The sequence below is a fragment of the Prenolepis imparis genome, unplaced genomic scaffold (genome assembly GCF_030444845.1).
Source record: "Prenolepis imparis isolate NDT839.2.m4 unplaced genomic scaffold, iyPreImpa1.0 SCAF_13, whole genome shotgun sequence".
NCBI classification, from domain to species: Eukaryota; Metazoa; Arthropoda; class Insecta; order Hymenoptera; family Formicidae; genus Prenolepis; species Prenolepis imparis.
In genome coordinates this window covers 3,300,787-3,324,730 of record NW_028141171.1, presented here as the reverse complement: position 1 = coordinate 3,324,730, position 23,944 = coordinate 3,300,787, and the positions used below count along the sequence as shown (strand labels likewise).

Below are 23,944 nucleotides of genomic sequence, written 5' to 3'. Positions count from 1 at the left end.
AACATAGGGGTGCCAACTTCACACACCCGAATGAATGTGTGAATGGAATAAGAATAGTGATAGGATTGAGTCTTACAAGTAGGTTCGAATTTGTTTGCATAATTTTTAATTTTCTATTATTTCGAAAAAAAACAGTACTTTCAAGTAAACTCAAACCTGGACAAGATAGGAAATTCGATTTCTCAATAAGTAATAAAAAAACAAGAGCAGCACTTCCAAGTACATTCGAATCTAGATCAAGTATGTTTAATCTTTAAATCTTTTACAAGTACTTAGGAGAAAATGGATGTGAATAAATAGATGTGTGAGTGTATCAAGTATCATTAATAGATTTTTTTAACTTACAATTAGAGTTCGAGTACTATTTCGAACCTTGCAAATACTCGATCTATAATTTTAATATAACTAATTCTAGATTTAATTACTTAGCAAGTAGATTGTATAAAAAATTTATTTTTTATGAGTATTATTCAAATCCTAGAAGATAAAACTTGATAATTAGATGCTTAAGTACATATTAAACTCTCTTGATCCCACGCCTAAGTATTTCCTCATTAACCGAGTACCCATCATTTTCTGTTAATGAAGCACAGCTTACCTTTCAAAATACTTGTAATACCCATAAATTTCCCTGGCGCCTCGTTGAGAGAAGCGAAAGCGCGAGTGGAATGAGAGTAAGAGCAAGTGTGAGAGAGAATAAGAGCGAATAATTTTCGGCATCAAAGCTAGAGCGCTGCCAGATGGCCAGATGTTCAGGTGAGACTCGACACTCGCTCGCGCAAAAAAGGGCTGGAAGAGGGAGAGGAGGCGCGCGGAATAACTTTTTTTGTATTAATAAAGCAAAACATTTTTCTGTTAACAAGGAAACACTGTACTCGAGAGATATTCTTTAGTCGGAGGAATCCCGATAAACTGTTCGAATAACTCTTTCGAGCCAGAAGAGTAATATTTTTCATTCTGAAGAGTAATATTTTTTTACGGCATACTTTTTACGGCTGCATCACATATCATAGACAGTTTAGGAATTTTTTGGCAGTGTTTTTTCGAGCAGACTCTCAAAAATACATATATACATATATAGATATACATATCTATATATTACAAACAAAACACGCACGATCTACATTTCAATCCGAATATAAAAGGATTAACAAATTTTGCGATTTTCTCTATATATAGTAGTATGTGTGTATAAAATGACAGCGTAGTTTGCGTGGTTTCGCGTATCGAATCGATGAAAAATTGATTGAACACGGCTGAAAAGGTCAAGATACGATATTTCGAATTAATAGCAGAATTGATCGATACGCGATAGCATCGTGCAGCAGTAGAGCTCTTTTGGTAAAAGTTGCAACATAGTCGTAAGGTTTGCAATGACAGCTTGAAATGACAGTAGACAGTTTTGCGGGACACGCGATTTCCTAGTTATCACGTTCTCCCCATAGCTTCGTAATGCGAACTTTATAGTCACACATGTGTGTATGGTTATATCTATCATTTCCTAATTATTTTAGTATTCAAGTCTTCATTTCGAAGAGTCGTTTTTTATATGGAAGAAAAACGTTCCTGTCAAATAATTATTTGACAGAAATAATTATTTGAAAAGACGAATTTTTACGATACGAGAAATAATTATTTAACACGTTCTGTCAAATAATTATTTTTTGTACTGTAAAAATACTATCATGGACATTAATATATATCCACAATACGCATATCGTCATGTTAATCATTTATAATAATTGTGCTACATTTGTATAAGACTTGTTTAAAGGATGTAAAAATGCATATGCAATTTATTTTAGTATGAAGCTATTAATATCATAAATATAATCCTCTTTCTTATTTTTAGTCATTTTTATATTATATTTTTACAATTTTTACAATTATATATATTTTTATAATTATATATATACTTTTATAATATACTTTTACATTACATAAAAATAATAATAACATAAAAAATGATTTATTAATATAATTCCCTATTATCGAAATGTGATTATTAATATAAATATTTTCTTATCAAGAAAGAGAAAGAGAGAGAGAGAGAAATGCACAGAGATAAATTCAAATATCTTGTTTAATGGCTTTAAATTCGAAAGATTGTTTTTAAAATTGCCGAAGATATCGCAATCTTAATTTTTTTGTCGCTTTATAAAGATCTTCCCTCTCGCAGCAATTATCGGGCGTAAAAAAAATTACCCAAAAAATGCACAGAGATAAATTTAAATATTTTGTTTAATCACCCTAAATTCGGAAGACTATAAAATCGTCAAAGATATCGCAATCTTAATTTTTTTGTCGCTTCATAAAAATCTTTCCACTCGCGACAATTATCACGGGCGCGAAAAAAAGAACTCGTGTGTGTGACAGACAATAACTATAGTAGATTCTCACCTTCCGCTTGTTTTTTTTTCGTGATCGACACTCACGCAGCGTGCCGGGGATGTAAACCGCAAAAAATCCAGGCAAGACCTGTCGATCAGTCACAATTTACAGTCACAACGATCGCGGATTTTCACGAGCGCCGAAGATTAGGCTCTCGCGAGCGAACAACGATTCGTCTCATCATCATCATCATCATCGTCATCATCATCATCATCATACGAAGATGCACGCTCTTCTCTTCGGTTTCAAAACATATAAAGATGACGGCAAGTATACAAGAAGAAGCAGAAGAATACGCGAGAAGGATGGACGAGAAATTTCGGATCGAAAGGATAAAAATAAAGAAGATAAAAAGTTCCTTTCGCGCGATTATAAGAGCGCGTAGAAATATAAACGAAGGAATATATATAACATATAAATAACGCGCGCAAACGACGACGAGGAGCGAGGTCTCGAAACGACGACGGAGCGGCGCGAACGAGCACAACGCACGAACGGCGGTCGGCGGCCAACTGATTGTGAGAGTCTCGCCGGAGAACCGAAAGGACGACGCGCCAGAGCCCGGTGGCGGAAGAGGAAGAGGAGGCGCGATCGTGCGGTTTGCTAATCTCCGCCACGCAACCTCCGGTATACCTTATACTGCGATACCCTCTTCCTGTGCAGGCACGATGATCCCCTCCCGGAATTGCGGCGCCGACGAAAACAATTCGCGAGAGGAGGCACCTGGCAGAGGAGCGGAGTTATTTCAGGTCGGTCCAGATGATGAGAGATCCGGAGAAGAAAGAGTTCCAAATGCCGGAAATTTATATTTGGAAGAATGATTTCTCACATAACGCGGTAATTTGGATAACTACGTCTCTTTTAAGAGAGAACCGTCTTTCTCGAGAAATTGGGAAATATCTTCCGAACAGCTGTGTGATATCATTATACGCACTTGAAGATTAATTCTTTAAGCAAATACAATTTTGCACGCATCTTTGTTTTCTTTGAAAATAAATATCAATATAATGTGTGTGAATATTAAATTAAATAATTAAATATTTTATAGCATGCAAAATGTACAAAAAAATATCGGTTAGTACATATAGATACTTATTTTCAAAGAATATAAATAATCATTAATTTTAAACATTTACTAGAATTATATTATAATTTATATTATTAAATTTGTTTATCCTTAATTTAAATTATTTTTATTAATCTTTACTAATAAATTTAAAACTTAATAAAAATATTTTTCTATATTTCAATTTTTATCCTACATTTTAATTTATTTTAATAAAATTTATTTAACTTTTAACTTCTTATTTTAATAAAAATTTAAATAATATAAATCTTATATTTTTTATACATTTTATATATTCATATTTTATAAATTTGTTATTTTTTCTAATTATTATTATAAATATATATAAAATAAAATGTTGCTTTAAATCATATAATATAAAACATAAATTTATCTTTTATTATTGAAAAAACTGATTTCCTCCTGAACGTTCTTCGCAGATTTTACTTTTCGATCCAGAGAGAACCGCGCGAGATCGATGCGAAATCATCGTGAAGCGATGTTTCTCGCCAACGAGAGAGGTGCGAGACGGCCGAAATGTAGGCGCGCGCACGTTCCTATACGCGATATTGTAAACGGGCCAGTGTGCTCCTGACGTGTCGATATATTCCCGCGAAGAAAGGCTCTGCCGCTGAAGCTGAGAAATAGCTTGGCCTCCCGTACCTCCTCGCCCCCAATCCTCGACACCGGGGTGTGTGCAGCCTCACCTCACCTCACGGCACTTTGAATCCTGCGTCGCTCCTTTAACGCTCCGCTCTTAGACGAGGCGCGACATCGATCATCACCGTGGAATCTCGAGCGCGATCGAGAAAGATTCCAGAATCTGCATGCGTGAGAATCTCGATTGTCGCGCTAGACGATCGGCACACGAGAAATTACGATCGGAATCTTGCGAGATTTGTTGATATCGAATAATACAGAAGAATCAAGATTTCTCTAAAAATATTATTATTTTAATATTTTATATAATAAATAATAAATTAATTAATATTTAATGTTGTATATAATATAATATAATATATGTAATATAATGTTGTATAATATAAATAAATTAATATTTAATCTATTAATAATAATAATAATTGTTATTATAATATAATAATATTTATTATAGGTACATTATTATAATAATATTTTATATTAAATTATATTAATAATATTGTAATATTAAATATAATATTAATCTTAATAATATTATTGAAAATCTCTATATCAGGGGGATGTTATAAAATATTATAATAATATTTATATTAAATATTATCATATTTGAAATATTATTAATATTTTTATAGACTGTTAAAATATTAATACATTATATTTATAATATATTATAAAATATTATAATAATGTTTATATCAAATATAATAATAATTCTATTAAATAATATATATTATAATAAATATTATAATTAAAAATATTATTAATATAATATAATATTATTAATATTCAGGGATCTATATAGAGACTGTTTAGCTTGCTCAATCAAAAATTTAACAATTTTCCCTATATCGTCGAAAATTGCAAAGAAACCTAAATGACGTTAAGCAATGACATTCCTTTATCAAGCGGAAAGCTGTCCACCTCAATTTCGAGCGGATCAGCGCGAGAGCACCGACCCGTGACCGATTTTCCAACTTGGCCGCTGACGAGAAATGCTCGTCGACCCACAATCACGCCAGCTGTCCTCGTGGAAGATGTGCCGTCGACCATCCAACCCGCTTCGACGTTCGCCATTGATCGGATTCGCACGCGTGAATTCTCGAGACTCGTCATCCATCCGTCGCTGTCGCATTCGTTTCGAGTTAATCCACAATTTATGAAATGAGGTAGCAGAATCACAAAACATTTTATGACAACGCGACAATGCGCTTGGACTTGTACAAATCTTGAAATTGCATGAATAATTCGAAACTAACGATAGTTCGAATTTTCTTTTTGAATCACACATAAGCTATTTACGTATATATATTTCTATATATACATATATATAAAATTATATATATATAATATATGAAATATATAAATATTTTATAAAGATTTTTTATATAATATAAAAATATAATATAAAAATATAAAAAATATATAATGTAATAATTTATGTATATTATAATAATTTATATATTATATAATATAAAAAATATTAAAAAATCCTTATTCTACAATTAATTTGAAAAATGTATTATTTAAGTAGAATTTTAATGTAACGTTTTGTTGAAAATTCGAGGAAATCTAAACACAGCGAGAAATAGAAACACCAATTTATATATAAAATAATATGAATTGCACACATGACATATTATTGCACATGTATTCTTTGCACACATGACCTTATTACGCATTGATAAAACTTTTTAAAAAATAAAAAAGCGTGCTTAAAAATATAAGAAAATATTAATAAAATTCCTCTCGTTCGATATATATATATATATATATATATATATAATAAAAAATATTGAAGAAATATGTAACTTAATGTAAAGAATAACAATAAAATAATGAAAAAAATAATTATCCTCTCTAATAATAATTTGTCTAATAATGTTATCTCGATTCGCAGTGCGTTATATTCGTACATCGAGCAGCTGTCATCGCAAGAGTGAACAATTTGACAATTTTTGACAAAAAAAATAGACATACTTTATATTATTTTTGTAAAAATTACATTATTTTTAACATAAAATTTGACTGGCGCTTGTTCTAGTTATATATAAAAAAGTGAATATAACAAATTATTCATATCCAAAAGGAATTTGTTTCCAGTCTAAGCTCGCAGCGCTGACATTTAACATTTCCGAATGCACGGACACGTGCGTGCCTCGTTGCTTAGAGTGACATGTGTGTATATGTATGTGTGCGTGTGTGTGTGTGTGTATTTGTGTGTGTATTTGTGTGTGTATTTGTGTGTGGACGCGGAGATTACAGGCGATGCGCGGACGTGCGCGTTTATCGGCACAAATTTGCGCGCGCGCACCACATCGCCGACCTATTATACGTATTATTAGCACTTCGTCACGCCACCCTGTCATCGCCACGTACACACTCATCGTGCATACGCGCGCTGACGCGAGATTCCCCAAGTCCCGTCTGCACGCGATCAGGTGCGACGTCGAGCTCTCCTTCGACTTTATTTAAGGGATCTATCGTTGATCTGGACGCGCGAGATAGGCCTATCTTAAAGAGTTAAAAAAAAAATATATATATATATTATCTCGGGAAAGGATATTTGAGTGGACCACGCTTTTGCCCCGAAAATCTCTGGGGGTTGCCCTCCCGTCGAAGCGACAAAACGGATGAGGCAAGAATCGAATCTTCAGTTCGAGCTCGCGCCGAGCAGTCATCGGGGATGACGAAGCGGAGCTGTATAGGCTGTACTGACTGAGTCGCCGGTAATTGGATGGACGGCGGAGTAATTTATCGAGCCGCTTCAGGTATAACGCGCCGCGAGTTTCGACGTCGAATTAGCGTGGGAGCTCGGATAGGAATTAGTGGAAGTGAAGCAATCTAAGTTTTCCCTCGGCGCGAGCAGCCGGAACTCGCCGTGCGAATAACAAATCATACGACCTGATACAGATATTACGTATAGCTCCTTCCCCTGAGTTTTCGCCTTGGTAGTTAATAGTTAGTAGGGATGGGATCAAGTTCAATATGTATTTAAAAATCCGACAGTCCAATAATCCAATAATCAAGTTTCATTCAGGATTTCATTTAGAATTCGAATAATACTTCATAAGAAATAATATTTTATATAGTACTTGCGAAGTAATCGAATCTAGAACAATTATATTCGAATTTTAGATTGAGTATTTACAAGATTTGAAATAGTAATAAATTCTATCGTAAAGAATCGAATCTACAGTTACCCGCACATTCTCCTAAGTACTCATAAGAAATTCAAACATACTAGATCCAAAGTTCAAAGGTATGCTCCAGGTACTTGAAAGTAGTGTTCTTGTTTTTTCGAGATACTTAGAGAGATACATAGAACGTTCGAACCTGTGTGTGTGTGTTTCATCCAGGTTCGAGTTTATTTGAAAGTACTATTTTTTTCTAGTAATCTGTTTTTTTAACTGAACTGGCTGCACTAGTACTCCACATTGGAAGGAAAAAGATAAACTCTGAACTAGTGCAGCCAGTTCAGCTAAAAAGAATACAGACCTATAGAGAATTCGAAACCGAAATGCAAACAAATAATTCTAATCTATTTGTAAGATATTCAATCCTATCACTATTCTTATCTAAGTCACACGCCGATTTTTATACCTATCCCTTAACTTTCTCCTAAATACTCATAAAAGATTTAAACATATTTGATCTAGCTAGGTTCGAATGTACTTGGAAGTACTGCTCTTGTTTTTCGAGGTACTTGTAGAAAGTTCGAACTTGTCTTGTTCAGATTCAAATTTACTTGAAAGTATATTGTTTTTTTTTTTTTTTTTTTTTTTTTTTTTTTTTTTTTTTTTTTTTTTCCGAATAATCCTAAAAAGTTCGAAATCATGCAAACAAATTCGAACCTATTTATAAGATACTCAATCACTATCCCCCATCTCACTCACACACCTATTTACTTACCCTCACTTTCTCTTAAGTACTCATAAAAGATTCAAATATACTTGATCCAAATTCGAATGTACTTGAAAGTATTGTTTTTGTTTTTTTCGAGATATTTATAAAACCTATCTCCAGGTTTGAGTCTACTTAAAAGTACTGTTTGTTTTTCTAGTAATCATAGAGAATTCGAAACCAATGCAAACAAATTCAAATTTACTTGTAAGATACTTAATCCCATCGCTAGTAGTTAGTACTCCACGTATGATCGTCAAGTTTGCGCCTACATGTATATGTAGCTTCGGCAAATCAGAGCAGCGAATTTGAATGGTTTTCGCAGACTTCGAGAAATGTTTGACGTTATAAAATCTTCGAAGATAATTCTTCGCTTCCTGTCTCCATTAATAATTTAATATTTAGAAAGAAAAAGAGAGATAGAAAGAGAAAATATAATCATTATTTCTTAAAAATGTAAAATAAATTTTATAATAAAGAGAGTTGTTTCTTGAAAATAATGATAAATTAAAAACTGTAATTTAAAAAAATTCTTTATAAATATAGAATTTTCTCAATAACAAAAGTACTCGAAACTGACTACTTTTTTGTTAACAAAGCATCTTTTAAAAACTATCCCGTAAATCTTTCTAACGAATCATCAAAAGCGAGAGCGAGAGAATAAGAGAATATAAGAATGTAAGTGAGAGAGAATGAGAATAAACAAATTTCGGCTTAAATACCATATAACATCAGCCGAATTCCTCAAATAAAATTCGAGATTTACTCGCTCAAAGAATGAGTGACGACTTTCTTTCTGTTAAAACGAAAAGTTTTTCTATTCTAAGAAACACTGTAAATTATTTTAATCCTTTCATAAAGAAAATAAATCAATATTAATTTTATAGTATTTTTTTAAGCTTTTCCAGAAACTTGTTCTTTAAATAAAATTATTTTATTAAATAAAAATTTTATTAAATAAATTAGCTACTCTTCTTTGCATCTTTGCGAACGATGTTGCTACAAAGATGTAACAAAAATTTAATTAACCTAATTAAAATAATTTGATTTAATTCAATATATAATAATAGAAACATGCGATTGTAATTTCCCAAAATTCTGAATCACTTCGTGGTAAATCTGATCGATTTCAATTCTGGCGCTGACTGCATGAGAGACATTAGCTAAAGTAGAAGAAATCTTATGTCAAGTGACGCTGACGTGAATGGACGCTTTCTCAAACTTCGTAGATGAAGTTCTCGAAACTCATTTAATTACAACTCAATATTTTCTATTGGAATAACGAACGTGCGTTAAGAAGGAATCGATATTAAAATTCTGTCGAATAAATCATAGCCTAATATAGAGTTGATTCACTGATGAAGCAAGTTAAAAAGATGGTTTAAAGTTGTTACCAAAATTCCACTAATTTTATAAAATATTATACAATATTGTACAATTTTGTTAATGTCAAATTTTATATATACATAACTATGTATTTCTTTCTCTTTCTCTCTCTCTCTCTCTCAATTTATAAAATCAATATAAGATATTAAATAATTTGATTAATTTTCTATTTTATACAATTATATATATAAGCTTTTTTATCTCTTCCATATCAGAATCTTAAGCAACTGATTTTTATCTTGACACTATATGTCGTATTTTTGAACAGTATTATTATATGTTATAATAATACATTACAATAATACATGTTACAAAAACGTTCTATTCTTCTTTACTTTATATTCTCCAACTCTGTATGTACACAAATACGTGGCATAAATTGCAACAATGCAAATAGATACGTACTATCTATAAATTATGATGGCATGAATTAATTTTGATTTAATGAATTAATTTAATATATTATTATAAACATATACGTATACGTATAAACATATACGTATCGCATTCGAAAGAACCGTTAAATGCAACTCGAAATACGTCACGTGGAACATTTTTCTATAAATTGCAAACCCTCTGAACAATACATACGAAATAAAAGCTATTAGAAATTAAAAATAAATTTAAAAAAAAGAAAGAGAAAAGGAAAAAAATTTTTATATTCCACAAAAAACAATATAATTGAAGAAAGGGGAAAAAATTATGTTATACATAGCAAAGTAACTTTGAAGAATGTTAAAGGCGGTCTCGAAGCCGAAGACGAGCCTGTTCACCGATTTTACCAAATAAAGCTCAGGAATTTCGAGACCCAATTATCAACTCTCTCTCTCCGCCGGCGCGTATCGAACGGACGTATGTGATTAAACGCTAATTCCGATTTATTCGACATACGGCCGTAAGTTTAAGCGCTGTGATGGCGTCAATCGCAGGACCGACCGCGGGTTTTACACGCGATCGTCCACCTACGTGGCCCGTAATTTACGACTTATCGGCGCAGTGTAATTTTCGCACTGCTGCAAAATTACACCGACGCAGAGAGCCAGTGATCGTCCCAACCCCCGGTGCACCCTCTCTCGCATTCCTCGCTCTCTCTCTCTCCCTCTCTCTCCCTCTCTCTCTCTCTCTCTCTCTCTCTCTCTCTCTCTCTCTCTCTCTCCTCTCTCTCTCTCTCTCTCTCTCTCTCTCTCTCTCTCTCTCTCTCTCTCTCTCTCTCTCTCTGCAGCTCTCTGGAAGTGACGCGAGATCGTGCTCCCGGCGCGGGCGGGCATGTACCGGGATGTCGATACCACGAGAAGCGGATGTCAATAGCACGAAGTCACTCCTCCGGCGAGGGAGAGGCCGCCGGATCCGCCGATTTTACAAAGCCCTCGCCGCTCTGTCGCCCGTATGCGCTAGAGGAAAAAAGCGTTGGCCGAGAAAGCGAGAGAGCGACGGAGGAGTCCTTTATTTTCGGGGGAGGACACGAGATTTTATTACATTGAAAGACAAGCCGTGCATAGAGAACATAGAGAAGAGAGAGAGAGAGAGAGAGAGAGAGAGAGAGAGAGAGAGAGAAAGAGAGAGAGAGAGAGAGATGTTGGTATGCCATATTAATAATATAAAAGTTATTATACATATAAATCTCATTATATTATGAAAAACTCCATAAATCCATGATTACTAATATCTCGAATCTCGTTCGCGTAACACTAACATTATTTTGGACTGTGTCCGTTTGATTAACGGAAACGGACATTTCACACCTGGATGACAGAACTATGATTAAAGAAAGCAGACATTTCGCATATGGAGGTCAGAATTAGAATTCAAGAAAATAACAGGTGCTTCGTTATCTATATGTCAAAAGTGACACATCTGAACTCGAGCTCTTTGCGATTGATGTAGAAAAGTTTGATCTTACACAAAATTAGATTTCGAGTCCAGATGAAAGAAAATTTGTGACATCATCTAATTAGGAAAACAAACACGTTTACTTTAATTGCTTTTAAAAAACTTAATCAGCTTAGAAAGTAAGTGTCAAAAACTATCAGTGTAATGCAATTAAGAAGAAGTACATGATAGTTATATAATGCCGAAAAATAAAATTTTCTCATGCAAAGTTTGAATTTAAAAAAATGTTGCGTTTGACTCTTATTACCATTTTTTTACCTTGATTTGCTTATATTTAAAAAAACTTTTATAATTGTATTGTTTTATAAGCAGACTGAAAAATTCTTATTCTTTCTTTCAAACTATTAAATTTTATTTTGGGCATAATACAGTTCGATCGTTTAAATTGTGAATTATGTAATCGATGTTTAAATTTGCTTTTCTAATTGTTCAAAAAAGGAACCGAAATATACACTATTCATATCAATAATTTAAAATTTTATATTTAAATAATAAAATTACAAAATTATAAAATATATACTTTACTCACTACACTCGGCTGTTCTCGCCATCTTTATCTCGATTTGATAAAAAAATATTGTATCAGATGGTATATTTAGCATTAAATGTACGCTACTGATACGCTAAACCATACTTTACGAGCCATGTTTAAAAAGGTAGAGAGGAAAAAGAAATATAGAAGAAAGCAAAACTTATATCTTCTCTTACCTCATGATAACCGCCGAGAGCGAGATTTTAATCGTTCCCAGGAGCTTTGCTCTCGCAAAAGAGAGAGTGCAGTGCCGCTCCTCTTCCGGTTATCGTCTTCTCTTCCCGCGCATTTTCTTTAGCCTGTCCGAGGCTCTTGGAAAAGTTCAATCCGAAGTGCTGCCGGTGACATTCTCCGACAAGTTAGCGGGCGTGCTCCAAGCACGCTTTTGTATTACTTTGCATCGGTCGCCCGTTGTGCCCGCGTCAACTAGACTTAAAGTCCGCGCCCGTAAAAGGGAACGGAGAATATCGCGCGGGGGCCTTCAAAAACACCATCGGCTTTTCAAAGACTTTAGCGTTCACGCAGGCTCTCTCTCTCCTATGTCCTCTTCTGGCTTTTATTGAGTTCTCCGCAGTATTTCGCTCGATACACTTTTCTTTATACGTAGATGAAAGGAAGGAAGAAAAACAGAGGAAAGAAAATTAAAAAATTCTATACACATTTTTCAATTATATTGTATTATTAAATCTAAGAAATTTGCGGAATTTTTTAACAGATAGAAAAGACATGGAAAGATATATTTCCGTATATATTTTCTAGAGATGAAACCAAGTTTAATATGTACTTAAAGATCCGAGTCGACTCCAAATAATCAAAAGTTTCATTTTCTAGTATTCGAATAATACTTCATAAGAAATAATATTTCATATATTGTATACTTGCGAAGTAATCGAATCTAGAACATAGTTATATTCGAATTTTAGGTCGAGTACCAGAAAAGTATTCGAAATAGTACTTATAAGTACTTTCTATCATAAGGAAACGAATCTTTTACAAGTAGTACTCAAACTCTCAGATAAAAAAATTCATTTATAATACTTGCTACATATTCACACTCACACAAATATATACAAATATATACAACGTAAAATCTCAGAAGTACTCAAAAGATTCGAATTTGATCCAGATTCGAATGTATTCGAAAGTAAGTGCTACTCTTATTTTGCGATGTGCTTTTATAAAGAGTTCAAACCTATCTCGTCCATGTTCAAATTTATTTGAAAGTATTGTTTTTTATTATTATTGTTTCTTTTTCATTATAGAGACCATTCGAAACCATGCATTCGCGAATTAAAGCTCTCGGGTGTCCACAAGAAATAGGGATGGGATTCAAATTCAACATATACTAACATAAGTTTAACATGTATTTAAAAATCCGAACATGCTTGATCCAGGTTTGAAAGTACTACTTGAAAATACTGCTTTTATTTTTCAAAGTACTTATATAGAGAATTCGAATCCATCTCATCCAAGTTCGAATCTACTTTTTTCCTTTTTAATAATCATAGAGAGTTTAAAACCATGCATTCGCAAATTATAAAGCTCTCGGGTGTCCACAAGAACTAGGAATCAAGGATGGGAGTTCAATATATATACATATATTTTACTGTATAACCTATTAAAGCAGATTCCTGGGATCATTTGGAGATGATTTTTCCTCAACGAAAATGTCGAGGGAGGTCATCATTTTTTGCATGTTTCCAATTTTTGTCATCATGCATCTTTGTAACTAAGCCTTAAATTATAAAATTCTATTAAAGTAAACTCTACCTGAAATTAACTGAAGAATGTGATTTTGTTAATATTTTATTTCCACAAGGCTTAATTTGCGAGAAATCCTTTATTCTTCATCGCTTATAACTTGAAATCTATTGGTGCCTTGACATTTTTGCTGAGGAAAAATAGTCTCCAAATGATCATCATCCTAGGAATCTGCTATTAATAGATATAGGTCTGGGACACCCTGTATATTTAAAAATCTGAACATACTTAATCCAAAAACATATTGCTCTTGTTTTTTGATGTACTTATAGAAGGTTCAAACCTATCTTGTCCAGGTTCGAGTCTACTTGAAAGTACTGTTTTTTTTTATAATCATAGAGAATTCAAATCATGCGAACAAATTCGAATCTACTCATAAGATATTTAAGGCTCCTGCATACTCACTGCAGCCATCTTGAATTGATAACGTCAGAAGCGAGAAAATATATCATGAAAATTCTTGCGACGTACGCTAAAATAAAAATGTTTTTCAATAAAATAGCGTTTGTAATCGATAGAACCGACTTGTAAAATATACCGAAAACTCTCCTTTTGTTTGGGTAATCAATAAATAACATATATATGTCGAATTGAATTGAGCCTAATCAAGGACGAAAACCCGCTGTTTGACAGGTATCGAAATGAAATAAATATTTGCTTTTATATATTAAATTATAACAAAATGAGAGTCTTCGGTATATTTTAACACTATAACAATTGTTTTAAAAATAGAAACACTGCACTAAAACGATGAATAACGCTGTAAGTCGCAAGAATAATTTGTCATTTTCACGCTTTATAGTTCATAGTTTTGCCAAATGTGGCGCTGTCGTACAAATTTTACGGACTTGACAATCGAGTATGCAGGAGCCTTAATCTCATCGTTAGCGCATTTTCCTAACTTCAAATTATTTTATCTATCTAAGTATCACACACAGTTTTAATGACGATTTTAAAGATTTCTTCACAAGTCATCGAAAAAGAATGATATTATAGATATATTCCATCAATATGTTATCAAAAATTTGCAAACCTGGTCAAAAACTATTTCGATGATGGCACACGTGGTGCAGCACGACTGGTGGCACCAAGCCTTGTTATGCCTATGTCAACAAAGAACGCGCGTGTTCCTCCCCCAAAAGGCGTGTGCTGCATGCGCGTGCGACGCGCTAGAAGAATGAAAGTAAATATCGAACGTGCGGCGCAGGTGGATCGGATAAGATTAAACAGCTGTTTCCGCGTTTTATCGGGAGTGCAGTTAACCGCCACGGCCGACCCTCCCGTTCCACCCTCTCCATTCTCCCTCGCATTCTATTTCTCGAAATGCATTTTTCTCGGGCGCGTTAGCACGCACGTGCAATACCCGCAATAGCGGCAAATGAATTGCGCAAGCAGTTGGGATGGGACCTTTAAGAGAGAAAATAATTCCCACACTAACGCGAGCGATAAACTCTATGCGAAATATCACAAATTTCATATTTTATTCAGCATTACACGTTTTCACATATCTTTTTTTTATGCATGTTTTGTATATATATCATCGTAATATGGAAAAGGAAAAAACAAAAAAAAATTGAAACAAGGAAAACTATTCGTTAAGTTTAAATTCGATAATTTTAAAAGCAAGATTATATAAAAAAATGTTTATTTTTATAAAGCTAAAACTGTTTCTTTTTATCCTGCCATTATCAACCCTATAAAATATAAATTCATACATAATATATACATATAATAAATACATATAAAATTTAATACATATATATATACAATGTATCCCATTTTAATCGATCACTCCTACAAATTTTTTTATTTTTGATGGTGCTACTTTTTTCTAAAAGGCTTTTCAAGATTATTAATTTTTTTAAATAATAATAATTTAATTTTTTGCATCAAAAGTTATAAGAGTAAAGGTGATCAAAAAATGAATAGTGTACGAGATATTTTATATGTACTTTAATTTTTGACATAATTTTACGTAAACTATGAAATATCTCGTAAAATATCTATTTTTCGACGATCTTACCTCAATATACTTTCATGCATAAGAAAGGAATCAATTGACATAGAAAAACACATAGTTGTTTGTGAGAAAAAGTATGTAACTGCTAGTTGCTAATTTACATACTTTTTCTCGAAAATAACTTGTTTTCTTTACACTACTATGTCTTTTCTTTTCATACATAAAATATGCTTTACAACCATCCTAATCGCCTTGAAAAAATCTTGTTGAAATATTCTATGACTATATACCTATGAAATTAATATCTATGATGCATCGCGCACATGACACGGCGTGTCAAGTTTAATTACACGTAAATCGTCAAAATGAATGTTCCGCGTAACGCAAATAACGTCGTGTCTCCCTAGGATTTTTATCTCACGATGCCGCGCCGGGAGAAAGGAAGCAAGGACAGAGAATGGATAGAAAACAGCTGAAGCGCAGCTGTTCTGGCATCGCGACGCGACTAGCGTCTTCAAGGAGCGTCGCACTTTCCGCACGTGCGTGTGTATGCGCAACGTCTGTGTCTAGCACAAACCATCGATGGTAGAAAGCAGAACCAGAGAGAGGAAATTGATTCCCCGACAATATTTTATGCGGGATAACAAACCGGGAGAAGAAAAATTAACATTCGCGACCGATGATCCGCCACTCCAACAACCTTCGGAGATTCCGTTAATCTGTAAATAATTGCGTTATACCTAGATTATAGCCCGAAAAGTTACGCGGCTTCGCTGAAGAATTCGGGCAGAAGTGAGGATCGTGGAGCAAATATTTGAAATTGAGAAGCAGGAACATGCGAATCAATCTAAACAAAAAAAAAAAAGAAATTTAGCTTGATGAAGTTATTTTTAAACTTTCGTAAAAATTACTTCGAAAAAAAATACGATTCGAGGCAAGCAATGTGGTTTCTACTTTGAAGTAAAAGAAAATACCCCGCTCTAATCTTACGTGAAATAGATTTCAGTTAAATCAGCTGGTTTTTTTTCATATATAGCTTATGATCTGCTGAACAAAATTTATTGGACAATTATTGAGCCAGTCAAATAGTTCGCGAAGTCCAAGTTTTTTATGTTTAACTGATTGTAAATCAGTAACTGTCTATTATTTAGCTTTTTGAACCTATTACATTTTTTGTTCATTGTCAGTAGATCATAAGCAATAACATATGAGAAACCCCTCCAGTTGATTTTATCGGGATTCAATTTCATCTAGGATTTCATATAAATTCAAAAATTCCGCACTAATTCTACAATATATAAAATTGAATCTTATTATTAGTAATCTTAATAAATCTGCTGGTTTTCTCATATGTTGTAGCTTATAACTTGCTGAACAAAAAATGTAGGCTCAAAGCTAAATAATAATAATAATAAGACAGTTACTGATTTACAGCCAATCAAACATAAAAAACTTAGATTCTGATGAGTTGTTTGATTGGCTGAAGCTGAGTAAATAACTGTCCATTAGCTTTGAGGCTATTACATCTTTTGTTCAGCAGGTCACAAGCTACAATATATGAAAAAACCAAAGGCTCCTGCATACTCGATTGCCAAGTCCGTAAAATTTGTACGACAGCGCCACATTTGGCAAAACTATAAACTATAAAGCGTGAAAATGACATAAATTATTCTTGCGACTTACAGCGTCATTTATCATTTTAGTGCAGTGTTTCTATTTTTAAAATAATTGTTAATAGTGTTAAAATATACCGAAGACTCTCATTTTGTAATAATTGAATATGTAAAAGCAAATATTTATTTCATTTCGTTACCTGTCAAACAGCGGGTTTTCATCCTTGATTAGGCTCAATTCAATTCGACATATACAATGTTATTTATTGCTTACCCAAACAAAAGGAAAGTTTTCGGTATATTTTACAAGTCGGTTCTATCGGTTACAAACCCTATTTTATTGAAAAACATTTTTATTTTAGCGTAAGTCGCAAGAATTTTCATGGTATATTTTCTCGCTTCTGACGTCATCAATTCAAGATGGCTGCAATGAATATGCAGGAGCCTTAACCAAAATTCATTTTACATATTAAATATTTTACATATTAAAAAAGATATACATATATATAAATTTATAAATATTAACATATTTACATTTAAAAAATATCATGTCATGTCATCCTTTATTAAATAAAAATGATTAAAGGGAGGAAAAAACGCGCAACTTCTGGTATATACATTCAATGAGAAATCGCGATTTCACATAACGTCATTCCCTGAACACGTGCAGTGAACATTCGAATGTCTTTCTTCTGAATTAACGCACCGAAAGAAGTCACGTGAATCTTTCCCAGACGTCGCCCAGACTAAGTATAGCAACCCTGGTGCGGATGCAGCCGTGAAAAGCATTCGCATTAATCTCGGCGCCACCTTTGCCGGCCGGACGAACGAAATATTTCACGACAGCGACGGCTGCGTCCTCGCTAATGAAACGCTCCAGGTGGCTGGTTTCGCCGATGGTGAATCTCGACTCGACTTGATTCGCGAATTAAAGTTCTTGAGTATCCACGAGGACTAGGAATGGGATCAAATTTAATATATGTACTTAAAGATCCATCCAAGAACATAGTTAATTCAGAATTAAATAATTAAGTAAATAGTAATAGTTTATCCAGATTCGAATGTATTTGGAAGTATTGCTCTTGTTTTTCGAGGGGGTTTTACTTACAGAGAGTTCGAATCTATCTTATCTAGGTTCGAATTTACATGAGAATATTGTTTTTTATTTTTTATAATTCGATCATGCATTCGCGAATTAAAGCTCTCGAGTGTCTACAAGAAATACGAATCAAGAATGGGTCCAGTTCAATATGTACATACAAAATCCGAACATGTTTGATCCGGGTTTGAATGTACTTGGAAGTACTGCTTTTATTTTTCAAAGTACTTTTATAGAGAATTCGAATCTATCTCATCCAGGTTCGAATCTACTTGCAAGTACTTTTTTAATAATCATAGAGAATTCAAAACCATACAATCGCAAATTATAAAGCTCTTGGGTGTCCACAAGAATTAGGAATCAAGGATGGGATAAAGTTCAATATTTAAAAATCTGAACATATTTGATCCAAGTTCGAATATACTGCTCTTGCTCTTCGATGTATTTATAGAAGGTTCGAACCTATCTCGTCCAGGTTCGAATCTACTTGAAAGTACTGTTTTTTTTTATAATCATAGAGAATTCAAAATCATGCAAACACAAATTCGAACCTAATCCCATCGCTCATAAGGACACTCTCCCTCTCTTTCTCTCTCTCATTGCATAATCACTCGCACACTCTCACCGAAATGGAATTGATCAACATCGCTGTACCGTGTGTACAAAGAATTTATTTTGCTCACATTGACAGTATTCACAAGCTCGCAACTTACACAATGATATCAAGATATGATGTGTGTAAACCTCGATCTCGGTATATCGCCATCCGATTATCTCGTTGCCGATTGAATGATTGATTGATTGTTTGGTTATATAGCTCTCGTATATTCGCAAGCAACACTATGGTGTATGAATCCAATTTTGGTGGAAAGGAGAAGGGAAGGGAGAAGGGGAGACATTATAATAATAAACATTTTCATTCGCTCTCACTCTCTCTCTTTCTCTCTCTCCTCCCCTATCTTTCTTTCTCTCATTTATACTGTTCGGCTTTTTTTTTAGCCGGTGTCGGACGTGCAGGATGACGTGTCGGCGTTACTGTGATCGTTGTTGCTCTCCGTCGACGAGCTGTCGTTACTCTTTATTCGCCGTTTGCGCAGCTTCGCGAACTGAAACTCCTCGACCGGCACTGTACACCAACAATGGAAGTCATGTCATTAGTCTTTTGGCTAATTACCGCTGTGTTTACGATTTCTTTTTTTTTTTTACAGATAGGACGGGGATGAAAAACTTGTTCGGGATAATCAGTCGAATCGCAAAATCGCGTGTGCAGGGAGAGAACAAGGGAACAAAGAAGAACAATTATATATATATTTCTCTCGTTTTCTCTCTCGACCGACTAGTTAAAACAATATTTACAATCATAGATCATAGATTGTGTCTTATAGTAAGGAATGCGCATACGACGAATTTATTTGCAAGATACCGAATTATTCGCGCACCGAGTAAGAAACGTCAGATCCCCAGATTCGACCGAACGTACCTCTTCATTTTAGCGCGTTCTCGCGAAACCGACTTAATTATGTAAATCTTTCAGCTGATTGTGAGAGCTACGCGTTCCTAATATGATACCAAGTTTTGTCGCATCATGGATTATGTGTGCGCGGGCGACTGTTTCTCGATCGAACTGTATCTATCGAAGTAAATTGAAACTCTGTGTGCGACAAGGTAGACGAACAATCTTTATTTACATATAATGCACTATGTAACATATGAACAAGCTTTGCGCTCTGCGAGAAGCGAATGAATCGTACATCGAAAGCATGTTTATTTTTTAATGCAATATGTACATACTTACGCGACAAGTCGGTGAATACGTAATGAAGAGAGAACATGTAAAGTAGTAGTAAACTTCCGTACTTAAGGCGTGTACGACATAATATTTCAGATATCTAATATATTACCTATTTCTCACTCATTCGTGATTAATAGAAATGGTAAAACTGCATAAAAGGTCTCACTTCACAATTTTATCGCCCCTTAAATATGTTAACTAGAAGAGCTTGCCCTACAACATATTTAAGTGGTGATAAAATCGGTGAGGTGTAAACCTTTCATACAGAGAAAAAAAAATGTATCTCTACCACTCGCGCTTGTTAATATACTTTCTATCATCGATTTCCGTAAATTAACTAGAGTATGGAAATTTACTCTTTGTACCATTATTGTATCGCAAACTTGCGTCGGTATAATGTGACGATTGAATTTTACATGCGAGTAATAACGAAATTTGCGGAAATGATCAGAAAATGTCGGAACGCCGTTGCAATGAGTACTCTTTCTACAACGATTTTTTTATTTGTACTAACGTCCTTTTTTTCACGAGAGAGAACGTGCCCAAATGTGTCAGGTAAAGCGCAATCTCTTAAGAAGCGAGATACGTCGCTTCTCGTTAACATCGATCTCTAATAGAAATATTCTCTTCAAAATACTCTTTTTTTATATGCATTCTCATATAGAAGTAAGGTATATACTTACATATATATATATACTATCTCACAACAATAAAATCATCTGAGTATTTAAACAATTGGTTCAGACTAAACAGGTCTCTCTCTTTAGTCTCTTGCAACAAACAAAGTCAAGAGACACACTTGATTCATCTCTCCGCCAACATATTACATATTAGTGTAATGTGTTACCTGAATTAACCGCCCGTTTGTTCCGTAGGTAATTTTAAGCAATTTACATTTGAACATTCATCGAAAAATCAGATTTACTCCTTAGCGATATGACTATTTTTAGTGGAGATTTTATTACCATCTGAATCGGGATCTCGATCAGCAGCACCATGAACGGATGGCAATGGCACAATTTCCGGTTCGAGAGGTTTTACCGGGCAATCGACATCCTCCACAATGACTTCCTCCGCTAAGCTGCTTCTTACCGCCTCTGCGTATTTATAATAAAACAAATTATATGTATCTTTTTTTCAATAAAACAAAAAAAACTCTGAATATGTAAAAAAAAATATATACATATATATGTATATGTATGTCAATAAAAAGGGCTCTAATAAGTCAAACACAAGTAAAAACCTCCTAAATATTTATTAAAAATTTAAAGTTTAAAAATTAAAAAATTTCATCAAGCTTTATCTCGTGTTAACACTTTTTATTATCTATATCTTTTTTTTTAGTTTCTCATTAAAGTTATTAATTTATACAATTTACAATATTATACTACTACAATAACTAACAATATTAGAAAACTTATTACACGACTTTTATTATTTTATCATAAATATTATTTAAGCTCTCAGTGTCCTTTTGAAGATTAATTGTATTCTTAAATTTTTTGATGTAGAACATTTCCGCAATTTCTCTTTTACGCACATGTTTCTCATTGTGTAATATATTGAGTTTAGTCCAATCAAATTCATGTCCATATTTTATTTTGTGTTTACTTATAACAGAGTGATTTGTTTCATGTAATTTAATATTTTTAAAATGTTCGTTCGTACGAGTCCTTAAATGTCTTTTAGTTTGTCCAATATATGATGCATTACAATCTTTACAATCTAATTTGTATACAACATTTGTTCGGTCATCTTTATGTAAATTGTCTTTGCCACGTTTTATTAACATATTTAGTTTTTTATTAATTTTATAAACGACGTTCAAACCAACTCCACGTAAAACTCGACATCAAAAAATTTAAGAATACAATTAATCTTCAAAAGGACACTGAGAGCTTAAATAATATTTATGATAAAATAATAAAGGTCGTGTAATAAGTTTTCTAATATTGTTAGTTATTGACAAGGTTTCTTACTGACTTAACGTTCTCGCCTTTAATATTGACAACATGTGTGAGCGAATCTTTTATTTGAACATGCTTGTCTAAGATTCACATTTATAACGTATGTACTCTTTTTATATCCAACTTATTCTCTGCATATTACTATCTTTAAACCGTTTAGATTTATAAGTTTAATTTGTATTATTTTAGTGTATACTTGAAAAGGACCACAACCATATGGTCGAAACGTCGTAACTTTTAATAAAGTGTAAAAATTTGTGCTAGTTTGGTCGATTATTTTCAATATTGATCCTTTGATTAATTTACTAGCGATATTTAAAGAATTTATTGTTTGTTATTAATTTATGCATATGATTAATTACCATTGAATGCCTGTGGATACTGCTGACTCAATTTATTCTTTACCAAACGAATTCTTTTGAAAATATAATCCAGATCTCTCTTCATCTCAATTAAAAGAGCGATATGCTTTTTGAACTCTGTGCCAGCTGTTTTAAGTCTGTGTACCGACAATTGATTGCAATTGGTCAACATTTCGTTAGTTTTTTCAAACCTTTGCAACCTGCAAACATACAAAACATGTGCAAAGAAAAATTTGCATTAATAAATCATAAGTACAATGATATAAAAACCAAAGCATCGAAGGTGAAACTCACATCTGTTTTTGAGCACGTATCATAGATTCCACATCCTGCTGATCAACGATGCCAGCTAGGCCTTGTACGAATACTTCTGGCGCTGTGTAATTTCTGAAACACTCAAAACTCCCAGTATCCGACTCTGGTGTGTCTTGCGCCGCTGCCATAGTTTCGCTATCTCCAAACTATCAGGCTTCGAATTTACTCTCATCATTGAATAATTCCATCACACGCAGTGTACCTGAAAAAAATCACAAGAATCCCAATTAAATTATGGAAATCACTTGTTCATACAAAAGGACGCTGCACCAAATACATAGGATTTTGGCTTTTGGTGGAATTGGCTGTTTTTATCACACGTTGTAGCTTATGTCCTGCCGAACAAAAGATGTAATAGCCTCAAAGCTAGATTATAAGCTACAACATATGAGAAAACCAGCTGATCTTACCAAGATTTAATTTTATACAATTAATACGGGATTTTTGAACCTGTATAAAATACTAGATGGAATGCTGGTAAAATCAGCTGATTTTCTCACATGTTATAACTTATTACTTGTTGAAGAAAAAATGTAAAAGGCTCAAAGCTAAATAATAGATGGTTACTGATTTACAGCCAGTCAAACACGAAAAATTAGGACTTTGCGAGTTGTTTGACTGGCTGTAACTCAGTAACTATCCAATATTTAGCTTCGAAGCTATTATATCTTTATGGCATAAGCTAAAACATAAAAAGTACAGCCAATTGCACCGAAAACCAAAATCCTATGTATTTGGCGCGGAGTCCTTTCTGCCGATTCATCTACTCGACTCACATGACGTAGTACTACGTATTGCAAACATCCGGATTGGACCTGCCCGAGTATCTCTTCCAACAATACTTCATATTAGGCGATTAGGAGAAAAATCCTAACCATTCGGTCTGTCGCTCTATTGCGTCGAGCTTCTTCGCTTCAATGTTCTTACATCTTTTTTTCCAGGCGTGTCCTGAACAAGAGGACCCTGTCGAAGATGTCAGACGGAGAGTCTAACCAAACTACGGCTAAGTTATCGATTTCACTGAATATTTGACAGGACGTCAACGTCAATTTCTTTCTGCGGTATCTCGTCTCGAAAAGGAAACGTTTATATATCCAGTAGCGCAACTCTCTCGATTTTGTGTTGGCCAAAATGGAGTGCGCATGCGCGAAGTAAGCTAGTTGCCCAGTAGTGCCATCTGAACTTCTCTCTCACTCACTCATTACTTGTTTCGGTCTCTCTCAGGGTGAAAACCCATGCAGCGGAATAGC

At 33.7% G+C, this 23,944-nt stretch overlaps 2 protein-coding genes across 3 annotated transcripts in view; both read right to left on the bottom strand.

The window, feature by feature from the left end:
• Nucleotides 1-2,886, bottom strand: part of Nvy (CBFA2/RUNX1 partner transcriptional co-repressor nervy) — a 57,259-nt gene extending 54,373 nt beyond the window's left edge. Inside the window, exon 1 of the mRNA XM_083052689.1 lies at nt 2,401-2,886. The gene's annotated coding sequence lies outside the window, so the exon portion shown is untranslated. The remainder of the gene's footprint in view (nt 1-2,400) is intronic.
• A 13,568-nt stretch (nt 2,887-16,454) lies between these two features.
• Nucleotides 16,455-23,821, bottom strand: LOC145944486 (kxDL motif-containing protein CG10681). Of its 2 annotated transcripts, none has more exons than XM_083052833.1 (5): nt 23,471-23,821; nt 22,674-22,896; nt 22,380-22,579; nt 21,016-21,147; nt 16,455-18,113 (listed from the first exon to the last, which is right to left on the bottom strand). In XM_083052833.1, the coding sequence occupies exons 2-5, from the start codon at nt 22,820-22,822 to the stop codon at nt 18,088-18,090; spliced, it is 507 nt and encodes a 168-aa protein (XP_082908959.1). In that variant the 5' UTR covers nt 22,823-22,896; nt 23,471-23,821; the 3' UTR covers nt 16,455-18,087. The 2 variants fall into 2 exon arrangements, with proteins under 2 accessions (XP_082908959.1, XP_082908958.1); XM_083052832.1 differs by lacking the exon at nt 16,455-18,113 and adding an exon at nt 18,910-19,384.
• Between the last annotated feature and the right edge of the window lie 123 nt (nt 23,822-23,944).